At 38.7% G+C, this 23,577-nt stretch overlaps 1 protein-coding gene across 1 annotated transcript in view; it reads right to left on the minus strand.

Moving 5' to 3' along the window:
• TNS3 (tensin 3) overlaps positions 1-23,577 on the minus strand; it is a 121,567-nt gene that overhangs the window by 78,486 nt on the left and 19,504 nt on the right. The window contains 3 exon segments of the mRNA XM_075704756.1: positions 17,049-17,153; positions 19,887-19,952; positions 20,944-21,073. Coding sequence (XP_075560871.1) covers positions 17,049-17,153; positions 19,887-19,952; positions 20,944-21,073 — 301 coding nt within the window.

A 23,577-nucleotide genomic window follows, 5' to 3' on the forward strand; every position in this document is an offset into this window, starting at 1 on the left:
TTTCTTAGAGACTGTTCCTTTTCATACTGCATTTACATGTCAGTACGAAGCTCGGACTTAAACTACTTCAGGATTCTGAGACGTCTTTTAAGTAAATTTAAAAGTATCTTTTTCTGAAAAATGTAGATGTTAAATGTCTGTCTTTGAACTCTCAAATGATCACATTGCTGGCTAAGACAATTACTACTAAAATCCCAGTTTTAATCTGAGCTATAGTTTGTACTGAACACTGAGATTGTAAAAAGTTTCATGTTTCTCTGAATAGTTAGTGTTAACTGGTAAGCGTCAAGAAAGGGTGTAGGAATGTTTTAGACAAGTAAATCAGATGAAAGGAAGAAAAATTTTGCTAGAGGAATTTCTCCCTCCCCTAACCTGTCATGTAGATGAATGAAAATGTCTTTTTTGCAAACAGAGCTTTTCAAAAACACTTAAAAGTATAGATCTGTACTACACTGAAGAATGGCATCTGTACTCATTAGAAGCCTGATTGATAGAGAGATACTACTGGGAACAAGAGTCTTTCTGGGACTTCTCATAGGGTTTGGCTCAGGATGGCCCAACACAAAATTCAGCTAGAACAGAGGTAGCAAACTTAAGAGACTGAAAGGTTCACGGCCAGGAGAGGAAAGCTTACACACGAGTCTGTGTATGTTCATGAGTCTGTATATGGAAACATCTCACTTTTATTGGGAAACTCAGTGAATCTGATCTGAAGCTTCAGCAGTAGTAACCATGTTTTTGCTACAGTATAGTCCTTGTTAAAAATCAAACCTCTGAAATTTGAGATTCTCCTAAGATGACTAGAACCACTCTGTATAAGCAACTGATGACTGTGAGCCGTCTGGGCTTCCCACTTACTACATGTGCTCATGAATCACACAGCCCTGTCAGAACTGAACACCGTGGCAAAAGGGACGACGTCTGCACACTAGCATCTCTGTGAAATATTTTGGCACCATAAAAATCGGCAACTAGGTTTTGTGGCATTCAGTGTCTCACCCTGTTACCTCAAGATTGCTGGTATGTGGAATACCAGTGGATTAAAAAGCCTGAGCAGCTGTGGACATGAGTACTATCTTATTCAGTGTCAGCCCAACTGTGTTCATAACCAAGACAACAAGCCTAAGTATACCACTTATTAAGAACTTCACAATGAAAGAAACTAACACCTTGAAATATTTTATAACACTGCGCATTATTATCTGATAAATGTAGATTATCTAAATTGAAAGGAAATGCATATACATGAGAGGAGAACCAAGAACTCAACTTGACTAAATGAGCAAACAATTTACCAGGATTCCCAGTCCTGCACAAACCAGTGAGCACTCAGCTATATAAAAAAGGCATTTAAGCCGCAGAAGGAAAATGTAATCAGTAAAGCATAGGATCTAGATGTCCTACTTAAGTATCTATATCTGAAAGTCTGGTCCACTGCCAAGCTTCAAAAATCCCTACAGCAATTTCTCAAAGCAGTGAGCAGTGGCTCCCCAAACAGAGGTTGCACCAGTCACAAGTAGGACGGTGAGCCTAACAGACACTACTTTTGATATTTATGCTAGAACTTGAGAATCCATATTATGTTCTCCGTCTACAAGTGAAGTGAGAAACAGAAATGTTTGGGACCTGCTGACTTGGGCTGTGAACTTAAAGATGAATACAATATTGTTAAGACTTCACAAGGAAACACCTGCAATTGTGGGATAAAACAATTTACTTGCAACTAGACCATTTTGCTGTAGTGGGCAGCTGCCTTTGTAGAAACCTCAAATAGTCACCAAAAAATTACCATTCTGCATTATAAACAGATGAGAAAGAATGAGACTCACAGCTAAACAAAAATCCAGCTGCTCCTGAGGAGTCCGGATATTTAAAGGTGCAGCTCCTGATCATGAAAACATGATGGATATTGCACATAACAAATTTAAATTATTTTCAAATTTGTACAGCTGTAGAAAAGCATTCTTAGATTAATTTTTGGGCTTTTTTAAGATTTAATTATGACAAGCACTTACATGTAATTACCCAGTAATGATTAAAAAAAATTCTGGTGTGTGATGCTGAACAGCATTAAGAATTTAGTTTTATCTCAGACTTGTGTAAGATTTGTCACTGCAAGTCCAACCTAATTGCAGAAGTGAAGCTATTCATATAGGCAAGGAACATTTTTGATTGAACAAAATGAGAAAATATACTAGCAATGCAGAATTTTATTCTGTGCACCTTGCTAAGTAATGGTATTGCAGAGGCTTTATGCATTCGATACCTCATCTCAATGCACAACTCAATCCCCGCTCTAATTTTTTCCGAGGAAGCAACACTCTGTAAAACGCAGGAGTAACACAGCTGTCAAAAAACAAGGGAAGTTCACAACGGTGTAGACCTAAGTAATGCTGGAATTCAGTTAACCAAACCGAAGGGGCCCACTTTCTTTCAGCCTGACCTCTCTTCCCAGGAGCTGTTCCAACTCCCTGAACTGCCCAGGCTGAAGCCTGACAAAATCCCCACACTGAATTACACGCACACCAGCATCAGGGACTCTCTTATAAATGAAAGCCTCAGAGCAAAGGGTACATGTGCATTTTCACTCCCATACCTAATACACAAAGAGCAACTTATATAAAAATTAGGAGTTGAAATACCAACACATACCAAATTCAGTGGCTTCCTTCCAAGCCTGTGTTTCCTGGCACTTCCCTCCTTGAAATCCAAACACCCAAAGGCAGGCTTGTGATTTAAAAAGAGGTTTCAGTCTTTCAGCCTTTTGACTTGTCCCCACAGCTACCCCCTGTCCATTCACCACTTGTGAAAACACAAACAAATGCAAGCCAGCTAGGTAAACACATATACCACAAATTCAGCAAGAGCCGTTCTGACCCAGTCCACCTGAACAAAAAGGTTGCAAATACACAAACCTTTGCACACTGTACCCTTGTTCATGTTGCAGCAGGAAACATTACAGGAGATCTGGATTATTTTTTTCAACCTCATAAATAAATATTTCTACCTTCAGGCAAACCTGGACAAGTCCAGAGCTGCATTCCTTCAAAGTTAAATCTTTCTATGTGTGCTTGTCTTTTCCTTTCTCCCTCCCTAACACAGGCCCTCATTCCTTCCAAACTCTTCCCATATAATTCCTATAAAATCCATACAGAAATATACGTGGTTTGTATTTCCAGCTCTTGAACCACAACAAAGCTTCTTACCTCTTTACTAGGCACGATCAGGAACTTTCTGCAATAGTCAATCATTGGCTCAGTTAAGTCAACTAATATTCTCTAAGCAAAACCCTGCACAGAGGAAAGCTAGAGTTAGGGCAAACACCCCAGCTTAAAAAGTCAAGAAACGTCTCTACTCCTGCTGCCTGAGCTGCAGCTGCTGTTCGTGCTCCTGGAGGTAAATTGTCTTGCTAAAGCAGCATGAGACTTGTATCAGCCAGAAAAAGCAAATGAAAATGTAAACATGAGGGAGGAGCCTGAGGGGACAAACAGGTTCAATGAAATCTGAACTCCTGGAGCCAAGGAGGAGTGGAAATGTGTTGGCTGAAAAGGTAATTCAGTCTACAAGCTATCTCCTTACAGTGGTTCTTTTCTCAGTCTGTTTCAATATCCAAATGAAGCCGAGTGAATTTCAGCTCCCAGATCACATGCACCACACACTTATGATTGCTTGCTTTTGATATCTTTTTCCTAAAACAGCTTTTAGAAAATGTTGTTCTTCCACACTGAACGATCAGGTCAGACCCTCTCATCCACATTTTCAAGAATTTGTATATTATTGGAGTTCTCAGGCAAGAAAAGATTTCTGGACGTCCTGCAGCAATAAGGCTTGCTTTTATGTAGCAGGTCCTGCTCTCAAGCTCCCAAACCCCAGCAGGCTTTGACTCCTTCTCTATCTCTGGAATGAATCAGCTCAAACTAGGGGGAGTGAGCCTGTTAGTTCCTCCCTTAGTAACAGCTGTATCTCACCACAAGGCAGCCCACAAACTTTTGCTCTAAACATTATTACAAATATACACATGCATCAGCACCAGTCATGCCTCTAGACAACATTCATTTTCTATTTCAGGGACTGTCAACACTTTAATGACTTCTCAGTTCAGCAAAGGATAAGGCTCTTGCATCCACAAAATACATCTACCTGTTCATTGCTCATGAAAGAGTTAGAAGTTAAGGAAGTACACACTTTTTTGTTCCAAGTGTCACTGTTCTTGCAAATCAGTAAATGGCTGCACATGAAACCAGTCAGAATTCTGATAAAAGATAAAAACCACACAACACGAGCTATGCCGGCAGTACTTTCCCAGAAACAAAGAACTGTCTCTCTCCTCTCGGATGATGCAGAATTGCTAGTACGCTGGAAGCTTCCAGCATCTGCTCCAAAGATATGAAAAGAAACAAAAAGGTATATTCAAAACTCTTGATGCAAACTGATGAGTCTCACTTAAGATGCAAATTTAGTTTTGGTCTCACTGGGTTTTGGTTCTCTGTGAGGAAAAAAAAGCCCAACTGTATTCCTTGCTTCAGTTACAGGCCTCTTCTGCTCCTTTCTAAGTCTGCACTGCACATGCATGCTTGTTATCTTGGACCATTAGCACTTGAGCATGCTTGAACACAGGCTGAGGCTCAATACCAACACCTGAACTAGCTAAATTACCAGAAGAAACCTGGACAAGGTAATAGCAGCTCTGCATAAATTAACTTATCCTATGGGCAGTTTACCTGCAACAGCTTCATTCAGACAGATCACCATGCTGCTGAAATTTTACTGCCTTAGTGGTGCTCCACACAATCAGTGTAAGAATGCTTTGGGAACTCAGCAAGCCATGAATAACTACTACAGGGTATACCTATCCATGGATGTGTTTAGAAAGATGTTTTCAAACTGTTATCACTCAGCCAGTTTTGCTGATGCTTCCTCTTGTTATCAGTTCTAGGCTTTCTGGGACACATCACCATTTGCAGTACTGGGTATTTCTGGTTATGTGCACATTCCCACATCTGAGGGCTACTGGATTACTGGCTGTGCCAGTCTGGTCCAGTTCAGGTATGGAACATTTAAATTCTGTAAGCCAGGCTACAACATATATACCTCTTCAAAGCTTTTATGCTGACTGTTGCGAGTACAGACAATACCTGGTATGACGCAGAGTGGCAGAGAAGGGTCATGCAAATGAACTGATCAAAAGTTTCGGGGAAATAGATATGGATCAGCATTGTGAATCTGTATCATCTTAGACCTTGCATTGCCCAATTGCAGTGCTTTCTACAATTTGAAGGCCTAAAACTGCATTTAGTGCAACTCTCAAACCGTGATATAAGAAGTAGGTCTTGATTTGGTAAATTGGTCCAAGGCTTCAAGACCAATTCCTGGTTCATAAACATTCATCTGGCAATCCTTTAATAGATTTTTAGAGAGTTTTTAGAGAATTATGATTTGAGGATAACAGAATGGACTGGAAAGAAAGGAAAAAGGTATGAAGTAATTTTCTACCACTGTTTTTCCTTCCCCTGACTATCCAAGACATCCAAGCAAATGCTGATGTTCATATATGCATTCCGTTTTAAAGAACTGGTTTTCCAATGTGAAATAGCAGCAGCTAAGTCATCAGGAAACTGTCTGGTTTGCTATGCTTCTCAAGTCCCTAACACTAACAGGAAAATAAAGGAGGCTGAAGAAAACAAGTCATGTATCACAGAAACAAAAAGTGAACACACACCCTGAAAGGCAACCAGCTGAGGGGGTTGCTGTTAACAAAATGCTAACAAGCAGGACCCTCAGGCTCACATGAGGTCCTTAAACCTTGAATCTTTTGAGAAAAGGAGAGGGCATCCAAGACCCTACAGAATCTTTATGCTGTCCAAATGCTAATGTATATTTCCCAGCCATTCAAAAGGATCACATTTGTACTTTAATGATTTTACAAGTACTCTGGAGTAAGAAAAAACTGCTTCACAAAGCACAACTTCTAGACCAGAGGCTGGCTGCTGTCCAGCCAGATGGAATAGAGGCAGAGCCAGCCAGCACAAATTCACCCTTAGAATACTACTGTAATATATCATCCCCCTTTTGCCCACCTGGGATCAAAAGAAAATACTATTTGTGCCATGATCCAAAAGTACAAACAATAGACTGATGCATTTATTACTGAAACCCAATATACAGAAGCTAGTATCTATTGCGTCATTTCGATTCTACTTCTGCAAACTTTTCTCAGTCATTTAAGCATAGACTTAACTTGAAGTACCTTTTGTTTGGATAACCAGCAAACGAATAACAAAACATGATGATACAGAAACATCACCACAAGTACAAAATACTAAGCAAAGTTTAAGGGGATTACAAAGTCACTGAACTATGTTAAACTATTTCCTTTCATTTGTTCCAAAACCAAAGCCCATCTTCAGGAACACTCCATTAATTTGCACATGTGTACTGCAAATGTTGAGGTTCAGAATTCACAATTTTTCTTCCTTACAGCTGGAACAGCGCACTCACCTTGAGTCACGGCTTTTCTCTTACTATACTGTTGGGCTTCCAGCAAAAATTAGTTATGGTCATTAAACACGAAGCAGAAGAAAAACACTGATGACTCTACATGGTTGCTGAAAACTGTACAGGACCACAGTAAAAAAAAAGAAAGTGCTTAAAAGGGCTGTCTAAAAGGTCAACATAATGAATTTACTCCTTCTGTTGAGTATGGAACATGTAGTTTAACACTATTACCATTATTAATAAAATTGCTCCACCACTCTATGGCGCTTTCAATAAACTGATCTTCAGGTGTTTCTAAACAAGTCCACATAACAGAAGGGGAAGCTAAGGCACAGATACATTTAGCAGGGCTCTTTGATTTCCTATCTTAATAATTGAATTTAGAGGGTTTTGCACTGGGACTCAAAAGATTTGTGACTTATTTTCAGGTAGTAGAGCAATGGCAAAAGTAATATATAGTAACCTCATATGATAATAATGATAGTATTTATCTTTCTCAAAAAGAATATTTGAAGGTGATCTACACATGCTCAATACAAGCACATACTAACAAAGAATGTTTGTTAAGGCTGTCCCTGCACACTGCAGGGGGTTTGGGCTAGATGATCTCTAAAGGTCCCTTCCAACCCAAAGCATTCTAAGATTCTATGTGGTGGAAAATTTCTAATGTGCCTAAATTACTTCAAAACAAAAGTTCTTCCTACAAAGAATATTTTATGTGTATTTACTAGAAGGAACACAAGGAATACCTTGATGCCAGAAATGTAAGATGAGCTTCAGAAGTTTAGCAAGTCTCTTAAATGGGTAACAGATTAGGAAACATTCTTCAAGGTCTGGAGTAAGATAGAGAAACAACATAGAACATGAAGAACCCAAAGATACAGTCTAGCCTGTACTACTTGAGAGAGAGCTCAGTGCCCAGGGCCATCTCAGAAACTGCACAGATGAAGGTTTATGCCACAGTGCTTCCACCTGTGCCTAGTGAGAAAGAAAGACCTGCCCTTTCAGCAGGCAACACGTTTATATATTGATAGACTCCAGGAAGAGAGAACAATATAAAAGAGTTCTAGTAATGCAACTTTTGCCTTCAGTTGGAGAGATGTCCACAATAAGTAGACCAGTGTTCTGACAATAAACCTTCCTTCTGCTTTATCTAAGTTGCTGCCTCCTGTTCAATCAGGAAGGAGTTTGAACTAGCTGCTCTTCCTCAGCATTCAGATACTGTCCATGTCTGAAAGCAGAATCTAGAGGAGGTATCATCAATATGCAGACAGACCTGAAGCCTGCCCCATCTCTCCATTTCCACTTATTGCTTAGCAGTCTGACCCAGAGCTCTCTGATGTTCATGGAAATCTTTGCAAAGAACCTAAGCCTTAAATAGAAGGCTTACAGATAAACATTTAACACTGAACAAGTCAAATTGCTGGAGCAGGGGCAGAGATTCCCAGGACAGCTTTCTGGGATTGATCCATGAGTGACAAGTGTACCGTCTTTAGCAAAGCTTCACTTACAACTACCAGGTCCCACTGCAAAACTAGCAAAACACTACAGCTGACTGCACTAAAGGCTGCTACTATTATTGGTCAGCAAAAATTCTGATGTTGGTCAAGTAAAAAAATTTATTGTCTCATGGTTTAGAGGAATTTATTCAACCATTTCACTATCAGAAGTTCCTGTGTTTTATAGTGCTGAAAGGACACTTAAACAGTGGTATGCTTCATTCTGTACAGACTATCAAATATAACAGGTAGCTCTTAAAAATGAGACATTGGAATCAAAAGTTGTGGGACTCAGGACGGCTTGTCTTTCATTCTGCTCTTTTCCAAAGTCAAGAAAAAAAAAAAACCAAACACCAGCACATATATTAAGTGGTTGTGCAAGTATTAACATCACTTTGGAAACACATGCAAGGCGGGAAAAAACCTCTGTGTATCTTTCTATGGTTCACTAAAGAGAACCACTATTTGCAGAAGATGCTTGCTGCAGAAACCTTCCCAGAAGAGTCCTCAGTTCTTCAGCACCCGCTGTATGTATTCAATGGCAGAAACTAACATGTATGTTTCATTAACCAGCATGCCAGACTGTCAACAAAAGGGACAGTTCCAGGTCAATTCAAACAGTAATGCATGCCCAATTTGCTGGAAGAGCCCTCCTTCAAAAACCAACACTCATTATAGAACCAAGCCTTACTGACCAAAGCACCTCCATAACAAAACAAAACATTCTGCACAAGCTGTAAGCAGAAACTCATCAGAATCAACAGAACATGCTTGCCAATGAGTACAGAAGGGTAAACACCACACCACAAAATCATTAGTCTTGTGAAGGGAGTGGTGTAGTGGCTAGCTGAAACCCTGAAGCAGGACCAGGAGAGAGTCATTGAAAAGGAATCCGTCCAAAAAAGGCAAGGTGCATCATGTTGAAGGACCAGCAAAATGGACAGTAATTACACCCAAACCCAAGAATAGTCACTCAGAACAATTCTTCAGGGATTTACCAGAAAAAGGATTGCTATAGCTTCATGGTGGCCTAAAAACCCCAAGAAATTCCAACTATTTTCATGCTGAAGTCTGTCTTTTGTTTTGCAAGTCTTCCCACAGATTTGCCATGGGGGATCATCATGAATTTGGTATCATGAGTCATGAGTACATTCATGCACATGCATTCATTTAAGAGACAGCATGACCTCTACATCGTGTGCAAATGGCAGCATGACTGATGATGCCCTCTGTTCACATTTTCATTGGTTACTGGACTGAAAACTCACATAGAAAGAGTGATGCACGTGGTAGTTCAGTGTTATGTGTGCTTGGGTGCAGGCACAGAAAGGGGAGTTAATTGCTTCTCCTTCTGGTCTTAGGAGAGTCACAGAACAAACAAGCACCAAATCCTAATTTGTACTAAGGCATTTTGGTTTGTTTCTTCCAGTTACACTTTCAGTCTCTGATTCTGCCATGCTAATTTTACTCCCAAGCAAATAAGGTGTTACAGGAAAAAAAGATATCCAATATCTACACCATCATAAAGGTTATTTTTACTTGTCTAATGAAGCTAAACAGGTGGGATGCCCTATTGCCTTCACAAGAGAGAGGAAGAGTTGTTCAGGAAGCAGGTGCAGGGAAGGAACACACACCTGTGGCAGAGGTTTGCCTTTCAGGACCCTTTATTCAACCCTTAAGCAGATTGTAAGATTGCGTGAAGAAGCTTCTCCTGTGGCATCTGTACATGGAGGGAGATATTGATTTGGCCATTAGTGTTTAAATTAACAATATTAACAGCCATAGACTGTAGTTGACATGACTAAAGAAACATGCACATACTGAAGGGTAAATACAAGCCTGCTCAAGAACCCCAATAAGCTGGGCGAAGAAAGACTTGCTTGAAAAAGCAGTGTTACATGGCCCTGAGATAATGGCCTTTGGGCAATATGTAGAGAATACAGGAAGAAGAGAGAATGCTAGCCACAGTCACATGTGTTAACCTTCCTCTGAGTTTCTACTGTCTGAATCCTCCTGTGCTCCTTTTGCACAGCCTTATAAAAATAGAAGTGCAGAAGATATCCGAATGTACCATAAACTACCATTAAACCACTCAAATTTTGCCCTGTGGTTATTGGGTCTAAAAGTGTAATGAAAGCCTTTGACAAAGCACTAGTCAGTAACATCCTTGGGATAGCAACATTGTCTATTACGGAGACAGGACAGAAATCAGTTGGAGGACATTAAAAACGCATTTTTTTGAAAGCAAATAATTGGCTCTGCAGTAAATTTGAAAGTATTTGGCATGTGAAACCTGTGCTTCAAGTAAACCTGTGCACTGTTAAAAGACATTGATACCAGGGTGGTGTGGAGGCAAGTATGCCCAACCAACCTTCACAGAATGAAAGGCACAGAAGCTACAGAAGAATATGCAAGTAGGAGCCGACAAAGAATTAAGGGCAAAGGAATTCATACGAAAGAAAGGCAAGTAGAAGCAGAGGCAGGAGGCTAATGGAAAAAACCCAGGGGTCTAAGATAAATGCCTAGGGAATCCTGCCTCATGTCTGAAAACAAGAGCAGATTAAAGACTTGCAATATTTATCTTAGGTATAACCATCCCTCTCTGGCACTTAACATTTGGGGGGGGGGGGGGGGGGGGGGGAGGTGTTCTGTTTTTATCTGAGATAAATTTAAATGCAGCAGAACAGACAAATGGTACCTAGCAAAATCAATATCCCAGTGCACTAACTAAAATGCACGTAATTCCTCGCTTCAGACACTGCCTTAACAATATGCTCACATTTGAGTATAAGGAAAAAAAAAATTTCAATAGAACTTGACAGGCCAAGTTCTGGAGCTCAGCTTAGGACTTGAGTAAACACCCAAGACTTTCAAAAAGGTGTTCAGTATACTCTTTAAAAGAGTACTCTTTAAAAGTGAGCCAAAAAAAGTAACTTTGAATCAGTAAATCCCTTGAAAATCTGACCCCTCACTGCACTTTATTGTCAGCTCCTAACTGACCTATCCAAAATACTCCAATACATCTTTTTTTTTTTTTTTTTTGGTTAACCAAACAAAAAAAAAAACCCGAACCAAAACAACAAACCACAAAAGCAACAACAGAAAAAAACAAAAACCCAAACCCCAAAACACATGACAATAAGAGATTACAGTCCAGAGCAATCTTAGCTAATCAAGCACAATCTTGAAAACACCTGTGTCCCTAACATTGAGCTAAAAAAAAAATCTAAGCCACAGTACTGTTACAATCAATGTTGTATTAAAGGAGGAGACAGAGAATTACCTATTGTAGAACAAGTAGAAATGAAACCTTGTAATCCTATGTTTGCATTCAATATTACTGACATACAAAAGAAACCGTTTTATATTAATTTACCTCCAACTGTCAGCCTCATGATTAACAGGACTAACCAGTTTCAATTTTTTTTTTTTACATATATATGTGTGTATATATATATATATAAAAAGAACATACAAAACTTCAAGAAATAGAAGACAAAGTTTCCTCAGAGAAAATCAATTAAAGGCAGACACTCCAAGGCATCTCAGATACTGTTTCAAGCTGGCAGTATTTTATAGGGTGAATTTTTCTACAGATTCTTCTATTTTCACTTTCAAATAGAAAGAGGGGAAATTGTTGCAGGACACCTTTTCATCCCTACTTTCTAACAAATCTCTCTTTGTCTCAAAGAATACTGCATCCAGCTGGGGACCAAAAGCTGGAATTACCATTTATTCACTACCCATTTATCCTTCAGCTTCACTCACCAGAAATGGCATCAAACCTGCTGTTTTCTTTGGTAGGCATCTGCATTCCTTTTAAAGTACCAAAGCCAAGCAGTTTTGCCTCAGCCCTTGAGTTTTGCAATACTGAAGGGGCCCTCTGGGAAAACAAGTGTTTAACTACATGAGAAAGCACCTCCCTATTGAATAGCTATTTACTTTGGATTGAAGAGGAGAAAAAATTTCAATAAAAGTAAAACATCCCATCTAATCATGACATGGGTGCATACCACACTGTTGGTTATTGCCTACCTGGAGACACTTCTCAGATGCTTTCCTTTATGAAAAGAAAAAGAGCAAGAGCAAACCAGTTTATAAATATTTGGCCATTTTTGACTACTTGACATTGATTACAGTTACAAAAGGCTAGAAAATTTGTAAAGCAACACTCTCAAGATACAGGAATTTGGATTCACTCAGCCCTACCCTGTTTGGCTTGAATTAAAAACATCCTTTTGTTTCCAAAGTTGTTTCTTTTCTAATAATCAAACGCTGTTAAGCAGGTGAATCCACTTTGCTAGGATACAAACAGGGAGGTTCTGTTGAGAAAGATACTTAAGTTCCTGCCTTGTAAAGACTAGCTGAAAGTCCTTCTCTTACCATTTTAAGCAATTTCTAACATGTGCGCATGTTCTTTTCTTTCCACAGATTGTAGAGCTGGCAGACAAAAGAGTTCAGAGGGATTTAGTGGTTGTTAAAGTAAGTGAAATGTCTTAAAATGGAACACTGAACAAGAACCAGGTGCATTTCTGTTGCCAATACACTGAATTCAGTCAAACTGAAACAAATACTATTTTGGCCAACTATAACCTTTGATGCTTACCAGTTTTCTTTATTAAAAAAAACAAACCAAAAAAATACCGTATATCAACTGAATGCTGCACACACAAATGGCAGTATAGCATCCCAGTCACACAGATCCCACAGTCGTCTTAAGACAGAGTTGTCCTTCATGATAAATTCATTCTCTCTCTAGAATAATCTTAGCACGCTATCAGGATACTTCGAAAAAAAACTGAGATAAAGCAGTCATAGACAGCAGCAGGAACAGCAGCAGTCACCTTTTCTTGCAGTTGTTCACCTTTTCTATCAAAATGAGTTTCTGCTCTTTAGTAATACTTTTTTTTTTAATTTTAATATCTGTGATTTTATTTTCAGAACCACTCAGAGCCCAGGCTTGTACCAGCATCCACCAGTGGGCTCCACACAAACTGATGGTTCCTATCCAAAAGGAGACTTGCATTTTCAGCAGGAGGGAAGTATTTGTTTTAACAATAATATCTCTTTGTCACTATGCCAAGTAATAATCCTGAAAATCACTGAGAACTAAAAAAAAACCCAAAAAAACCCCAAAACAACAAAAAAAAAACCCCACAAACCAGAAAAACACCAAAACCAAAACTTCAACAAAAGACAAGTCAAACGTTTTCCATTTACCTCTTCCCTCTGGTTGCGGGGGGAGCTTTTTTCAAAACTAATTGTCATTTGGTGTTCAAGAGAGAGAGAAATATTTGTAAGTGTAAAGCATATGAAAAGTTTTTCAGGGAGGTGGAAGGGATTACTTGTTTCTTTCAACTTTCTGTTCCCATAGAAAATAATTCATCCTCATTTATCACTACTCCCCCTCTCCCTGCCACAAATGCCATAATTACTAGTTTTTAATGATAACAATAGCTACTAAGCCCACATTAGTTTAGTCCATCACTTCTCTTCAAAGTACTCCAAAATATCATCATGAACAATTCCAATCCCAAGATCAGTCTTAATATAAAGGCCACACATACGACCTTAGCAAGCAAAAGGAAGACACTGAAGTGCAGCTGAAAGTACGTGAGCTAAAATATCCAAGCTATAAACTGAAAAACATGATTATCGAGAGGAATTGGAACACATTTAAATCTCTTAACATAACAGAAGATGAGTACTCATTTGTGGCCACAGCTGGTATACCTTTGCGGCCAACTTGCTATTTTGCAGCAAATAAGCAACCTTTTGTACATCTATTGTATGGTAAATGATGCCTTGGGGCAGGGGAAGAGAGAGAGAGAGAGAGAGTACTCAGCAAGATCAAAAGTCATTTTTGTTCCTTCCTGCCCACAAAACACACACAAGACTCGATGAGTACCATGACTTTAAAACCACAAGAAAACCAATGGCAACTATCTCAGATGTCTACATGGCAGTAGGAAGATCTTCTGATTCTTGTGGTTCCAAATCCTACATTTGACTGCATACTTTTAAATCAGCATAACAGAAGTCTCTGTGCTAATGTACTGCTCGAGGAGGAGGAAATCTGATACAAACCTAGAATTAGAAACTTAATAAAGCCTTCAGTCTATTATGGAGGACCATTAGTGCAAGAGACACTTGCCAAGGGATCTGAAAAGAAACAGTATTTGTGAGAAGAAATTCAAATCATTTATTGCTTTCCATTGTCAAGATTCCTATACCGTTAAAAATGAGGGATAAGGAACTAAATCCAGAGAGCAAACTGTCCAAACCTATATTCAACATAAATGTACACAACTTTATTACCATCAAAGGGTTCAACATCATTTAAAAGGCAATTGCTTCTGTCTGCAATACTGTATCATGCCAACAAACCAAGATACCTTGGGTACATTTTTCTTTTATCATGTCCTTTCATCTTTTGTTCTTTTTGGTAACAAGGCCAAATAGGTGTAGGATTTCAAGAGAGACATACTGCTTTCTTGTTCACTTCTAATTTTCCATTTTAACACATCAGCTTGGAAATAGCCATTCCACACATGAATACCTACAAAGCAAATCCTGTTCATTTCACAAAGCTCTGCTGTAGCCTTCCTGGCCACCTTGATCTGGAATTTCATAGGCGCGCATTTTTGAAATGAACAAAAAGGTGTGTAACTGTAATACAGGAATCATCTGTCACACCCACATCTCATGTTATTCTTATTGAAATTCCTGTGGGAAAATGGGTACAAGTAAAACCATGAAGACCAGTTCCTACCTAAGGCTATGAGTTTAACTTAACATGGAACAGATCTGAAACAGGCACTCTCTATGAGACTTCCCTGCATCTTAAACATACCACCACTGTTATGCAGACTTTCAAATGCACCACGTGTTGTACCTTAATCTTTTCTGAGGTACAGAAAAGATTCTCTCTCTGCCTTCAGGATTGTAGCTAAAGGCTTCAGACTCTAAGGTTTTTGACTTTGGTCACTTTCTGGATGTGAAATCAGCGTCTCCTCTTAGTGGTCTCTCACATGCGGTGAAAACTAGGACTCAATACTAATGCAAAAGCATGATACTGACCTGCTGCAACAAACCATAAGAGAAGTCTGTCCTGGTGTTTATAAATCCTACATAAAAGACAACTTAAGCAAACTATGCTTACCTCAAGCAGCAGACTAATTTTACCTTTGCGTTGAGTACAGATCTCATCCTTAAGAGAAGAATCTAGCTGTCCCCTGTGTATGTGCTTTAGACCCTCCTGATCTTTTGCCCAGCTTATGCAGAGACAAATGCTCTGCCTACAAGTCAGTTGTTGAGCATCATAGGATAACACCCTAACCTCCCTAACCTCCTAAACGTTTGCTTGAGAAAACAGTATCTGGATACATCTCATGTTCTTATGTATATTCTCTAGCCTCAACTCTAGTGATTTCTCTGCAGATGCACAATAAACTTCTCAATAGCTTTGCTAACACATCATATTTATGTTGTATCTCAGGTAATTAAAAATATAACATGCACACAATTTACAGAAAAAAGCCTATTAAGTGGCATGTATGACTTCTGAACATCAGGAAAACAAGCTAACTGTATTTGTGAATGGTCTGTGATCAAGTCTTCTACAAGGCATGAGCAGCATACAGTTCTGTATCTTCCAACAGTGTGCTGCCTACACATTTATGTCTGCTTTCAATTTCCTGTACTGATGTAGTTACCTACAATGCAATGCATGAGAATGGGAAGGTCAAATCCTTCTATCCAATCAATCTTAGCAACTAAAAAATACTTGACATCAATTCATTGCTTGCTGAGGGCTATGTACATACAAAGAAGAGAGAAAAGGATGGTGGGGGGGGGAGGGAAAGAAGGAAGCAAATGGTATAGAAACATCCTGGGTAGAAACTGAGACATCATCTTCAGCCAAGATTCAGTCTCTCTGATGTTACTCCTTTTAAAAGACACTGCACAGTCTTATCCAACTATAAAACCTCTGATGACTCCCTGTGGAGTGCTCTACCTGCCCCATGTAATGGTACCAAATGACTGTTCCCCTCCCACCCTCTATTTTCCCTCTAGTTTTCTGCAGATTGGGTGTGGATTAGGAAATACTCCTGTGCAAGAGTGAAGTGAAAAAAAGTCAAGCTCCCAGTATGCTTCTGCCCCTAAACCCCTCACCAATGTAGTCACTCAATGGTCAATGCTGAATTCAGATTATAAAAATCAATGGCAACTGAGCCTAGAGATCAGCTAATTAAGTATCCCAGCTCTATCTCTCTCATTTCATAACAGGAGAGTTGTAAAAACAAGAACTTTGGCATCCATTCAATACCTTCTCTCACGTTTTTACATGCAACAATCTCAGGCTTGCATGTGCACTGAGGTGTGCAGACACAGGTGTGACATTGAGTCCTTACAGGAAAACTATACCCATTAAAAGCACAACATTCACTCAAGCGAAGCATCAGGAAAGCATTGACACTGGAGGCAGAATGTGAAGGCAGCTACTGGAGGCTTTCATCTTCTGCATATATCAGCAGATTACAGAAGAAAAATCTAAGAAATAAAAGGGCAATTTGGAAACAGGTAAATTTATGAGAGGAAATATGCAAATATGCACATCCTTTGCCGTTTGTTTATCCATAACTTTACAGCCCAGCACACCTCCTGCAACAATCCAGATAACATAGTAAGTACTAAAGGTTACAAACTCGCCATACCATTTTGTTGGTCTTAAAATTCTATATTAAGATTCCAACTAGAAGCTTTAGAACAAAAAAAAAATTTTAAAGCAAATTTACAAATAATAAATTAACTCATATTGGCCAGTTGTGTCTCAGTCCGAATCAGTGTATCAACAAGAATCTCTCTTAAACAACTACTATAGCTTTCTTTCCATTAGAGCCACTAAAGCTAAATACGGAAGGGTAGACACCTACTTAACACATCAGTGAAGTGGCATTAGGTTCAAGCAAATGAGCTCTCCTTCCTCCCTTTCAAATGCTCCGGCACAGCTGCAAAAGGTTTCGCCTTGGTCTCATGTGACCAATTACTCACCTTCTCCATCGGGGCTCATATTTTCATAGGAATCCCAGCGTATTAGTGGGTCTGAGGTATTGTAATCAACTATCACTCCATGGTCATTCTGAAGGTGTTCACATCCTAAAAAATAAACATCTGTTTGAGACCAAAAATTATCATAGCCACATTTGTAATGCTATAAATATACATATGTATGTGGTCTTGTGACAGAAGTTTGCTCCCCCAACTGCAATACCATATTCTGAAATGCAAGAAGCAGCAATAGGGGAAGAAAGGTTATATAAACCAGCTAAAAAAAAGCTTAATAGCTTAATTTATGTTTCATTACAGAAGGTACAGGCGCAGAATTTTATCTTGGGTTTCTTGATTATGACGTAGCTCTGCTAACTTGGATCAGCCCCTAAACACAACTAACACAGATGATCCACCCAGCCCTATAGGCAGGCACGATAAAAAAAAATAGCTTTTCAGAATGAAACCACAAGTATCTATAAAGAGATGGTACTAAAGGAATGATAAAATAAGACTTTGTTAACAGATTATCACTCTGATACCAGAGCAACTTACCACTAAAGATGAACAGGGAGAGCTGAAAACTGCCACTCCGTGTCCCTCCCAGCTCCCCCAAGGTGCCAACTATGCTGTTTCATCTATTCTCCAGCCTCCTGGCAGAACCTGAGATTGGACAGCTTGCATTCAATGTGTTTGGCTGCACTTGAGTAAGCTCTGCCAAACATACCTAGAATTTTCAGCAGTAACCCACATTTTTGTGCCCGTAACAAGGCATAAGATAATATTCAGCTTTTAAATGTATACCATGAGGAATTTAGGTGTGGTCCAGTGATTCAAAAGCAAAGCACAGGTATCAAGAACTCATGTCCTTGGACTTGGCTTTGACACTGATACAAATCAAATTGGCTTTCTGCCTTTGCTCCTCTATCTAGATTAGGAAACAAAGAAATCCTCAGTTATCAACTCTTCAGCTGTGTCTGGAGAAGCAAGTCCTGTTGGAAATTGTTCTAAAGCAGGAGCATTATGCATATGCTGCGACTTTAAAAACAAGGATAGTTAAAATTAGAAGAACAAGAATGCTATGGCCCTGTACCTTTATATGCAGGCAGAAAAAAGCCATCTGTAGAGAGTTTTTGTGATGACGTTTGTCACAAGGCAGATTTATGACATTTGTTGCCTAAATATTTAAGTGTCTCATCTTCTTGGCAAGTGCATTCTTTCTTAAAAACTGTATCAGTTATTTTCTAGAATACTGTGTCCAGTTTCGAGCTACACAGTACAACAGACATGAATAAAGTGAAGCAAGTTCAGGGGAGGGCGACCAGGTCATCAGGACTGAAGGACTTGTATGAAAAAAGGCTGAAGGACCAGGGCTGCTTCAATCTGGAGACGAGATGGTCTTGGGGGGGACCTGACAGCAGCCCCCCAAAGGTCACAGAGAAGACAGAGCCAGGCGGGAGCAAGCCAGAAGGACAACAAGGAACAGGCATAAACTGAATCTAGAGAAGTTTAGAATCAATATAAGGAAAAAGTAAATCCACTGTGAAGACAATCAGACATTAGAACAGTCTGCCCACTGAGGTTGTGAAGTCTCCATCCTTGGAGGTTTTCAAGATTTGACTGGACAAACCTCTGGGCAACCTGGTCCAATCTCACAGGTGACCCTGCTTTCAGCAGGAGGATGGACTAGATGTACCCTGCAGTTATTCTATAATGTTTTCAGATGTGGAAAAGTAATTTTGCAGAAATTGTAAATAAATTATTCAAGGTGAACTCTTCTTCCTAGCCAGTTAATCCCTCAGACAGCAACTGAATACAAATTTTCAATTACTTAGAACCTTACTTTCCAACAACTTGGAGCCTGCTAAAAAACACACCTCTGATTCACCATCTAAGGAAGGGAGACTTGAAAAAAATTTTGATCCTTTTCCAGACATGTCAGCTGGCCTCTCTTCAAGCATTTACTACCCAGAAATGTTTAGAACAAGCTGGAGAAATTTATTTATAAAACTGTTTTTCATATATGGCTTTCCATCAGGCTCAGTGAGATCTTCATATTCAGCTGGACAGAATTCAACTTCTTAATGGCTGCTACTACAAGTTTCTAAGTGATCAAACCAGTGGGAAAAAAAAAAGGAAAACATGCAATTCACAGGACACTGAACAGGAGTATGTATGAGACAGTTAAGAATATTTGGTTTTCATTCAGTTTCAGGCAGAATCCATACTTTTTGGGACATGATAAAATGAGTAAGAACGCATGCATTAACACAATTAAACTGCAATATAAAGCATGATCTTAAGTTTTTATTGCAGGTCTTAATTATCTTAGACATTACAATAGAATTCTGGAGGCATACAGAATATACCCTACAAGCCAACTTCAGAGCAGAAGCATTTCCAACAAAACTATAGCTGTATCTCTTTATGCTAAACTGAAGACAGTCCAAACTTCACCACTGCAAACATAAGCAGTTATGACAACATCCAAAAAAGGTTAAGTGACAGCAGTGGCCTATCCCGTATGTCGGGCCAAACTACCTATACTATGCATGTTTTACAGAGATACACAAGTGTTTTCTACTAGTCATCAGCAATTGTTCTGGTATAGTTTTAAAACAAAACCAGATCACTCCTATGCTGATGTAAATGCAGAGTCTTCATGAAATTTTTCAAATTTAAACCAGTAACTTTATTGCATATTTTAACAGTAAAGTTCAATTTCAGATCTTCTACAAAAGAAGTGGAATAGAAGAGGAAAAAAGGATTTTTTTTATAAAAATACACATTTCAATGTGGTTTATTTTCAAACTAAGCACATTTTTTCTTCTGTATACTCACCTTGAATTTTCTCTGGAGCTCCTGAAAACACTAATTCCACTTTGCTGTAATCAGGGAAACGGTCATCTGAAAACAAAAGGATAGTATTTCAGCAAGCTATCTCCCAAGAAAGCAGTTCCAAGGCACTGGCAAATCCGGATTCTCTATTAATACACATACCCTCATCACTCTTCCCTTCTCACTTGCAGTTTAGTGATTTGCTGCTAAGAGAGTCACATTATTTGCCCCACGCATTCTCCAGAAAAGACCACATAAGTGTCAGTTGGAGTTTTGTTTACTTCCAAGAACAGTCAAAAGCAGGAGATGTGCAGTTCCCAAACCTCTCTCTAGACAGACATGGGCTGGCTTTGGCTTTTAAAGGAAAACACACCCAGGAATAAACTCAAATTGTTCTCTATACTGGCTATACTGCAATACTTGACCACAAATATTTCGTGTAGCCACACGTTGCAGGAAAATATGTTTGATTTTAGTTTGCTAGTAATGTAGGGTGAGGGAGTTACAATCCTGCATATAAACATAAAAATAAAACTGAACTAATAATTTGGAAAATAAAGACTAACACAACACATTTTCAAATGTGTCTGAAAACTTTGCATCCATTTTTGGATATTCTGAAGCATATTAGAAGATCTCCATACTCAGGCAGACGAGGTCACAAATACAGTATCAGACTTTGTGACTGCTTTCATCAGCCAAAAAGGGATCAGCTTAGCTCATCTTATTTCCTGTAATGGTGACTAACAGAGTCACCATTTGAAACAAATGTTTGTTGTTTTTACAAATGTGAGGGGAGGCAATAAGGACTATGTAGGAGCATCTGAATTATTTTGACAAGTTAACTCACTTGAAGAGCTTTTCTTCTCCTTAGGGGTTTACCTGTGTTACATGCTACGAGTCAACAAAAACAAAGCAGTCTCCCTTTCCCTAAAAGCAGGGATGGAAAAAAACCAAGAATCCTCTTGAAAACAGGTCCTGAAGATGATCATCACATGCACAGGCACACACATGCACCCCTGCACACAAACGCATGCAACCAACCACAGAAGGCAAGTACCTTTGTTGGCATTGTCCAAATCCTCTTTGCCAAACACCAGTCCATGTCCTTGAATAGCTCCAGTGTGAAACTGGAGGCGAAAAACCACATCACGAGTAGCTGACCTGTATTTTTTGTGATAACACTTCAGCTAGAAAGACAGAGAGAAACACATCAGGAAGTAATTTCTTACAAATCTGAACAAACGTGTGTGTATGCATTAGTTACTAAGTAAAGCAGCCTCAGCGCAATTTACTGCAGACACCTCTGATGTTGTAACAAGCAGGGTATGCATTATTCAATCCTTTAAAATTACACAGGCCCAAGGCAAGGTATTTCTGGATGTGTAAAAATAATCATTACTATTTTCACCACAATCAGTCACCAATCAGTAGATTATGATTCAGAATCACAACATTTGTCAGAACAAAGTTGGAATGTTGACTTGTATTCATACTTCTTCACAGTACCAAATTAATGTAAAACTGAATTATAGCACACCCATTTCAAAATAACTGAAGAATATGCAGAGTTTTTAGAAGCAGGCCTGCAAGCTGATTACATGTATTTTAGGCCTTTTTAAAAACCTACTCTAGTGATGATAGGATCTTGTTTTATGTTACTGTGGGAAGGTGGTAGTAGTTTTGACACCTTGGCTAGAACACAGAACTCTGTAAAAAGAACATCTAATATGAATATGAATTTAGCAGCTAAAGGTGAACACAATACACCTACTCTCTAACACCACCTTCCCTTAGACTAGACCTACGGATATTTTACTTACTAATTCTCCAAGTCAACTGTAATACAAAGCCACTCAGCAGTCTTACAGGAATACATGAAAATTTTGGTAACCTTAGTCACAGGACTGAAAACTTTAATATATTATCCTGATGATATCAGAATTTTATGATAAAGCAGATGTTACTGAAATGTATTAAAAAGACAACAAAAAAATCACCTGTTTTTAAAGCAGACTGAGAAAAGTATTCTAGACAACATACTGAATAACTGAAGAGCAAACAGTTATTCAAACTGAATAAATACAAGAAAGATGTAGGGGTTTAAGAGGGATGCTTCTGCAAGTTGGGATTAAAACAGTTATGAAATTATTCTCACTACAGGATTTGAAAAATCTAGCATAAGCAGTTGCTCTATACCCTTCATTATAGTAAACCCATGACACTTTAAATTCCAGAAGTTAATCAGCATTGACGATATACATGGCACACAGGACAACTTCAGAAATACTTCAGCCCAAAACCCCAGAGATGGGTTTTTTCAGGTATTCTTTACACAAACCACATATTTCTAACCCTTTATAAAGGCTGGGAGATTCTCTATGCAAGTAAGCATTATTTTATCTGAAAGTGAGGATTTGGGGTTGGTGGTTTGATTTTTAAAAGAGAATCCCCTACAGCATAGCGGTAATACCAGGTAAAATACTATTTGCTTCTAATTTTAAACAGTGCTTTACACCCACTAAAATTAATATAGTGTATAAACCCCTGCTTCTTGAAGGGATCTATTTCCTTTTAGTCCCAACACAACTACCAGCATCATTTCGCTAGAACCATGGCCATAAGTCAGTCCCTTAAAATACCGAAATACAAGGTAGGAGAAAAAGTTAGACTGCTTGATTCAAGAATAAACAAACACTCATTCTCCACTGTGCCCAGCAACTCCATATAAAGGCAAAACACCATCGTAAATGATAAAACTGCACGTTTGCCCAGAAGTGAAAAATGGACAGAAAGGGGATTAAGAGCCCCTGACGAGGGATATTAGAACTAACCTGCTCCAAAATGTATAACTGGCCTGAAAGTAACTGTGATAGTTTTATTTAAATATATTATGTGAGCAAAAAGAAGCTTGAAAAGACCTAAGAGCTTCTTTAAAGTTATATACATTCCTCCACAATTTTGTGTTAAAACAGTAACTTCTTTAGCTGTTTAAACAATCACATTATTTTTATATGTGGGTCATACATGAGAATTTCTGCAGAAGCAGAAGACTAAATACCTGAACAGTACATTTTATCCTCCAACTTGTCAAGAGTTTTGGCTTTGCACGCTTGCTGGATTTACTCAGAATCTACTGTCCTTGCCATAATCTTGTTTATAAAAATGCTGAATCTGGTTCAGTTCAGAGAACTACATAGTTCCTGCTTCTTTCTAATTCAAAGTAACAGCCTTGAATAATTTTAACTTAGCACATCCTAAACAACTTATATAGAATTGTAATTGTTTATGAAAATCTGGCCTCTGTTACCATCAGTAACAGTGTACATCTATACCCATGATACCAAAAACACCTTTTAGTGCTCAGTATACATAATAAGCTTTCAATGAAATCTAAGCTTAACTTTGAACTCTGACTCCATTACCTTCTGATGCCATATTCAAGAATTAATGCAAGCCACTGTAATATGCTGGGAAATACCTATATGCAGATGTCAGTGCAGCTTTTCAACAGCTGTGGCTGTGCTGTATCACCACATACTATTCACACTGTGTTAACAAATTCTCTAAACCTAAGACAAGCAAGTCGTCTTTTTTTTTTTTAAACCATGCACTTCAAGTGGTTAAACCTTCTAGAGGTGGAGCATCCTATAGATTTTTCTTTTTCCTGAAACCACTGATGTTTTTGTTTAGA

Source organism: Pelecanus crispus, chromosome 2 (genome assembly GCF_030463565.1).
Source record: "Pelecanus crispus isolate bPelCri1 chromosome 2, bPelCri1.pri, whole genome shotgun sequence".
NCBI classification, from domain to species: Eukaryota; Metazoa; Chordata; class Aves; order Pelecaniformes; family Pelecanidae; genus Pelecanus; species Pelecanus crispus.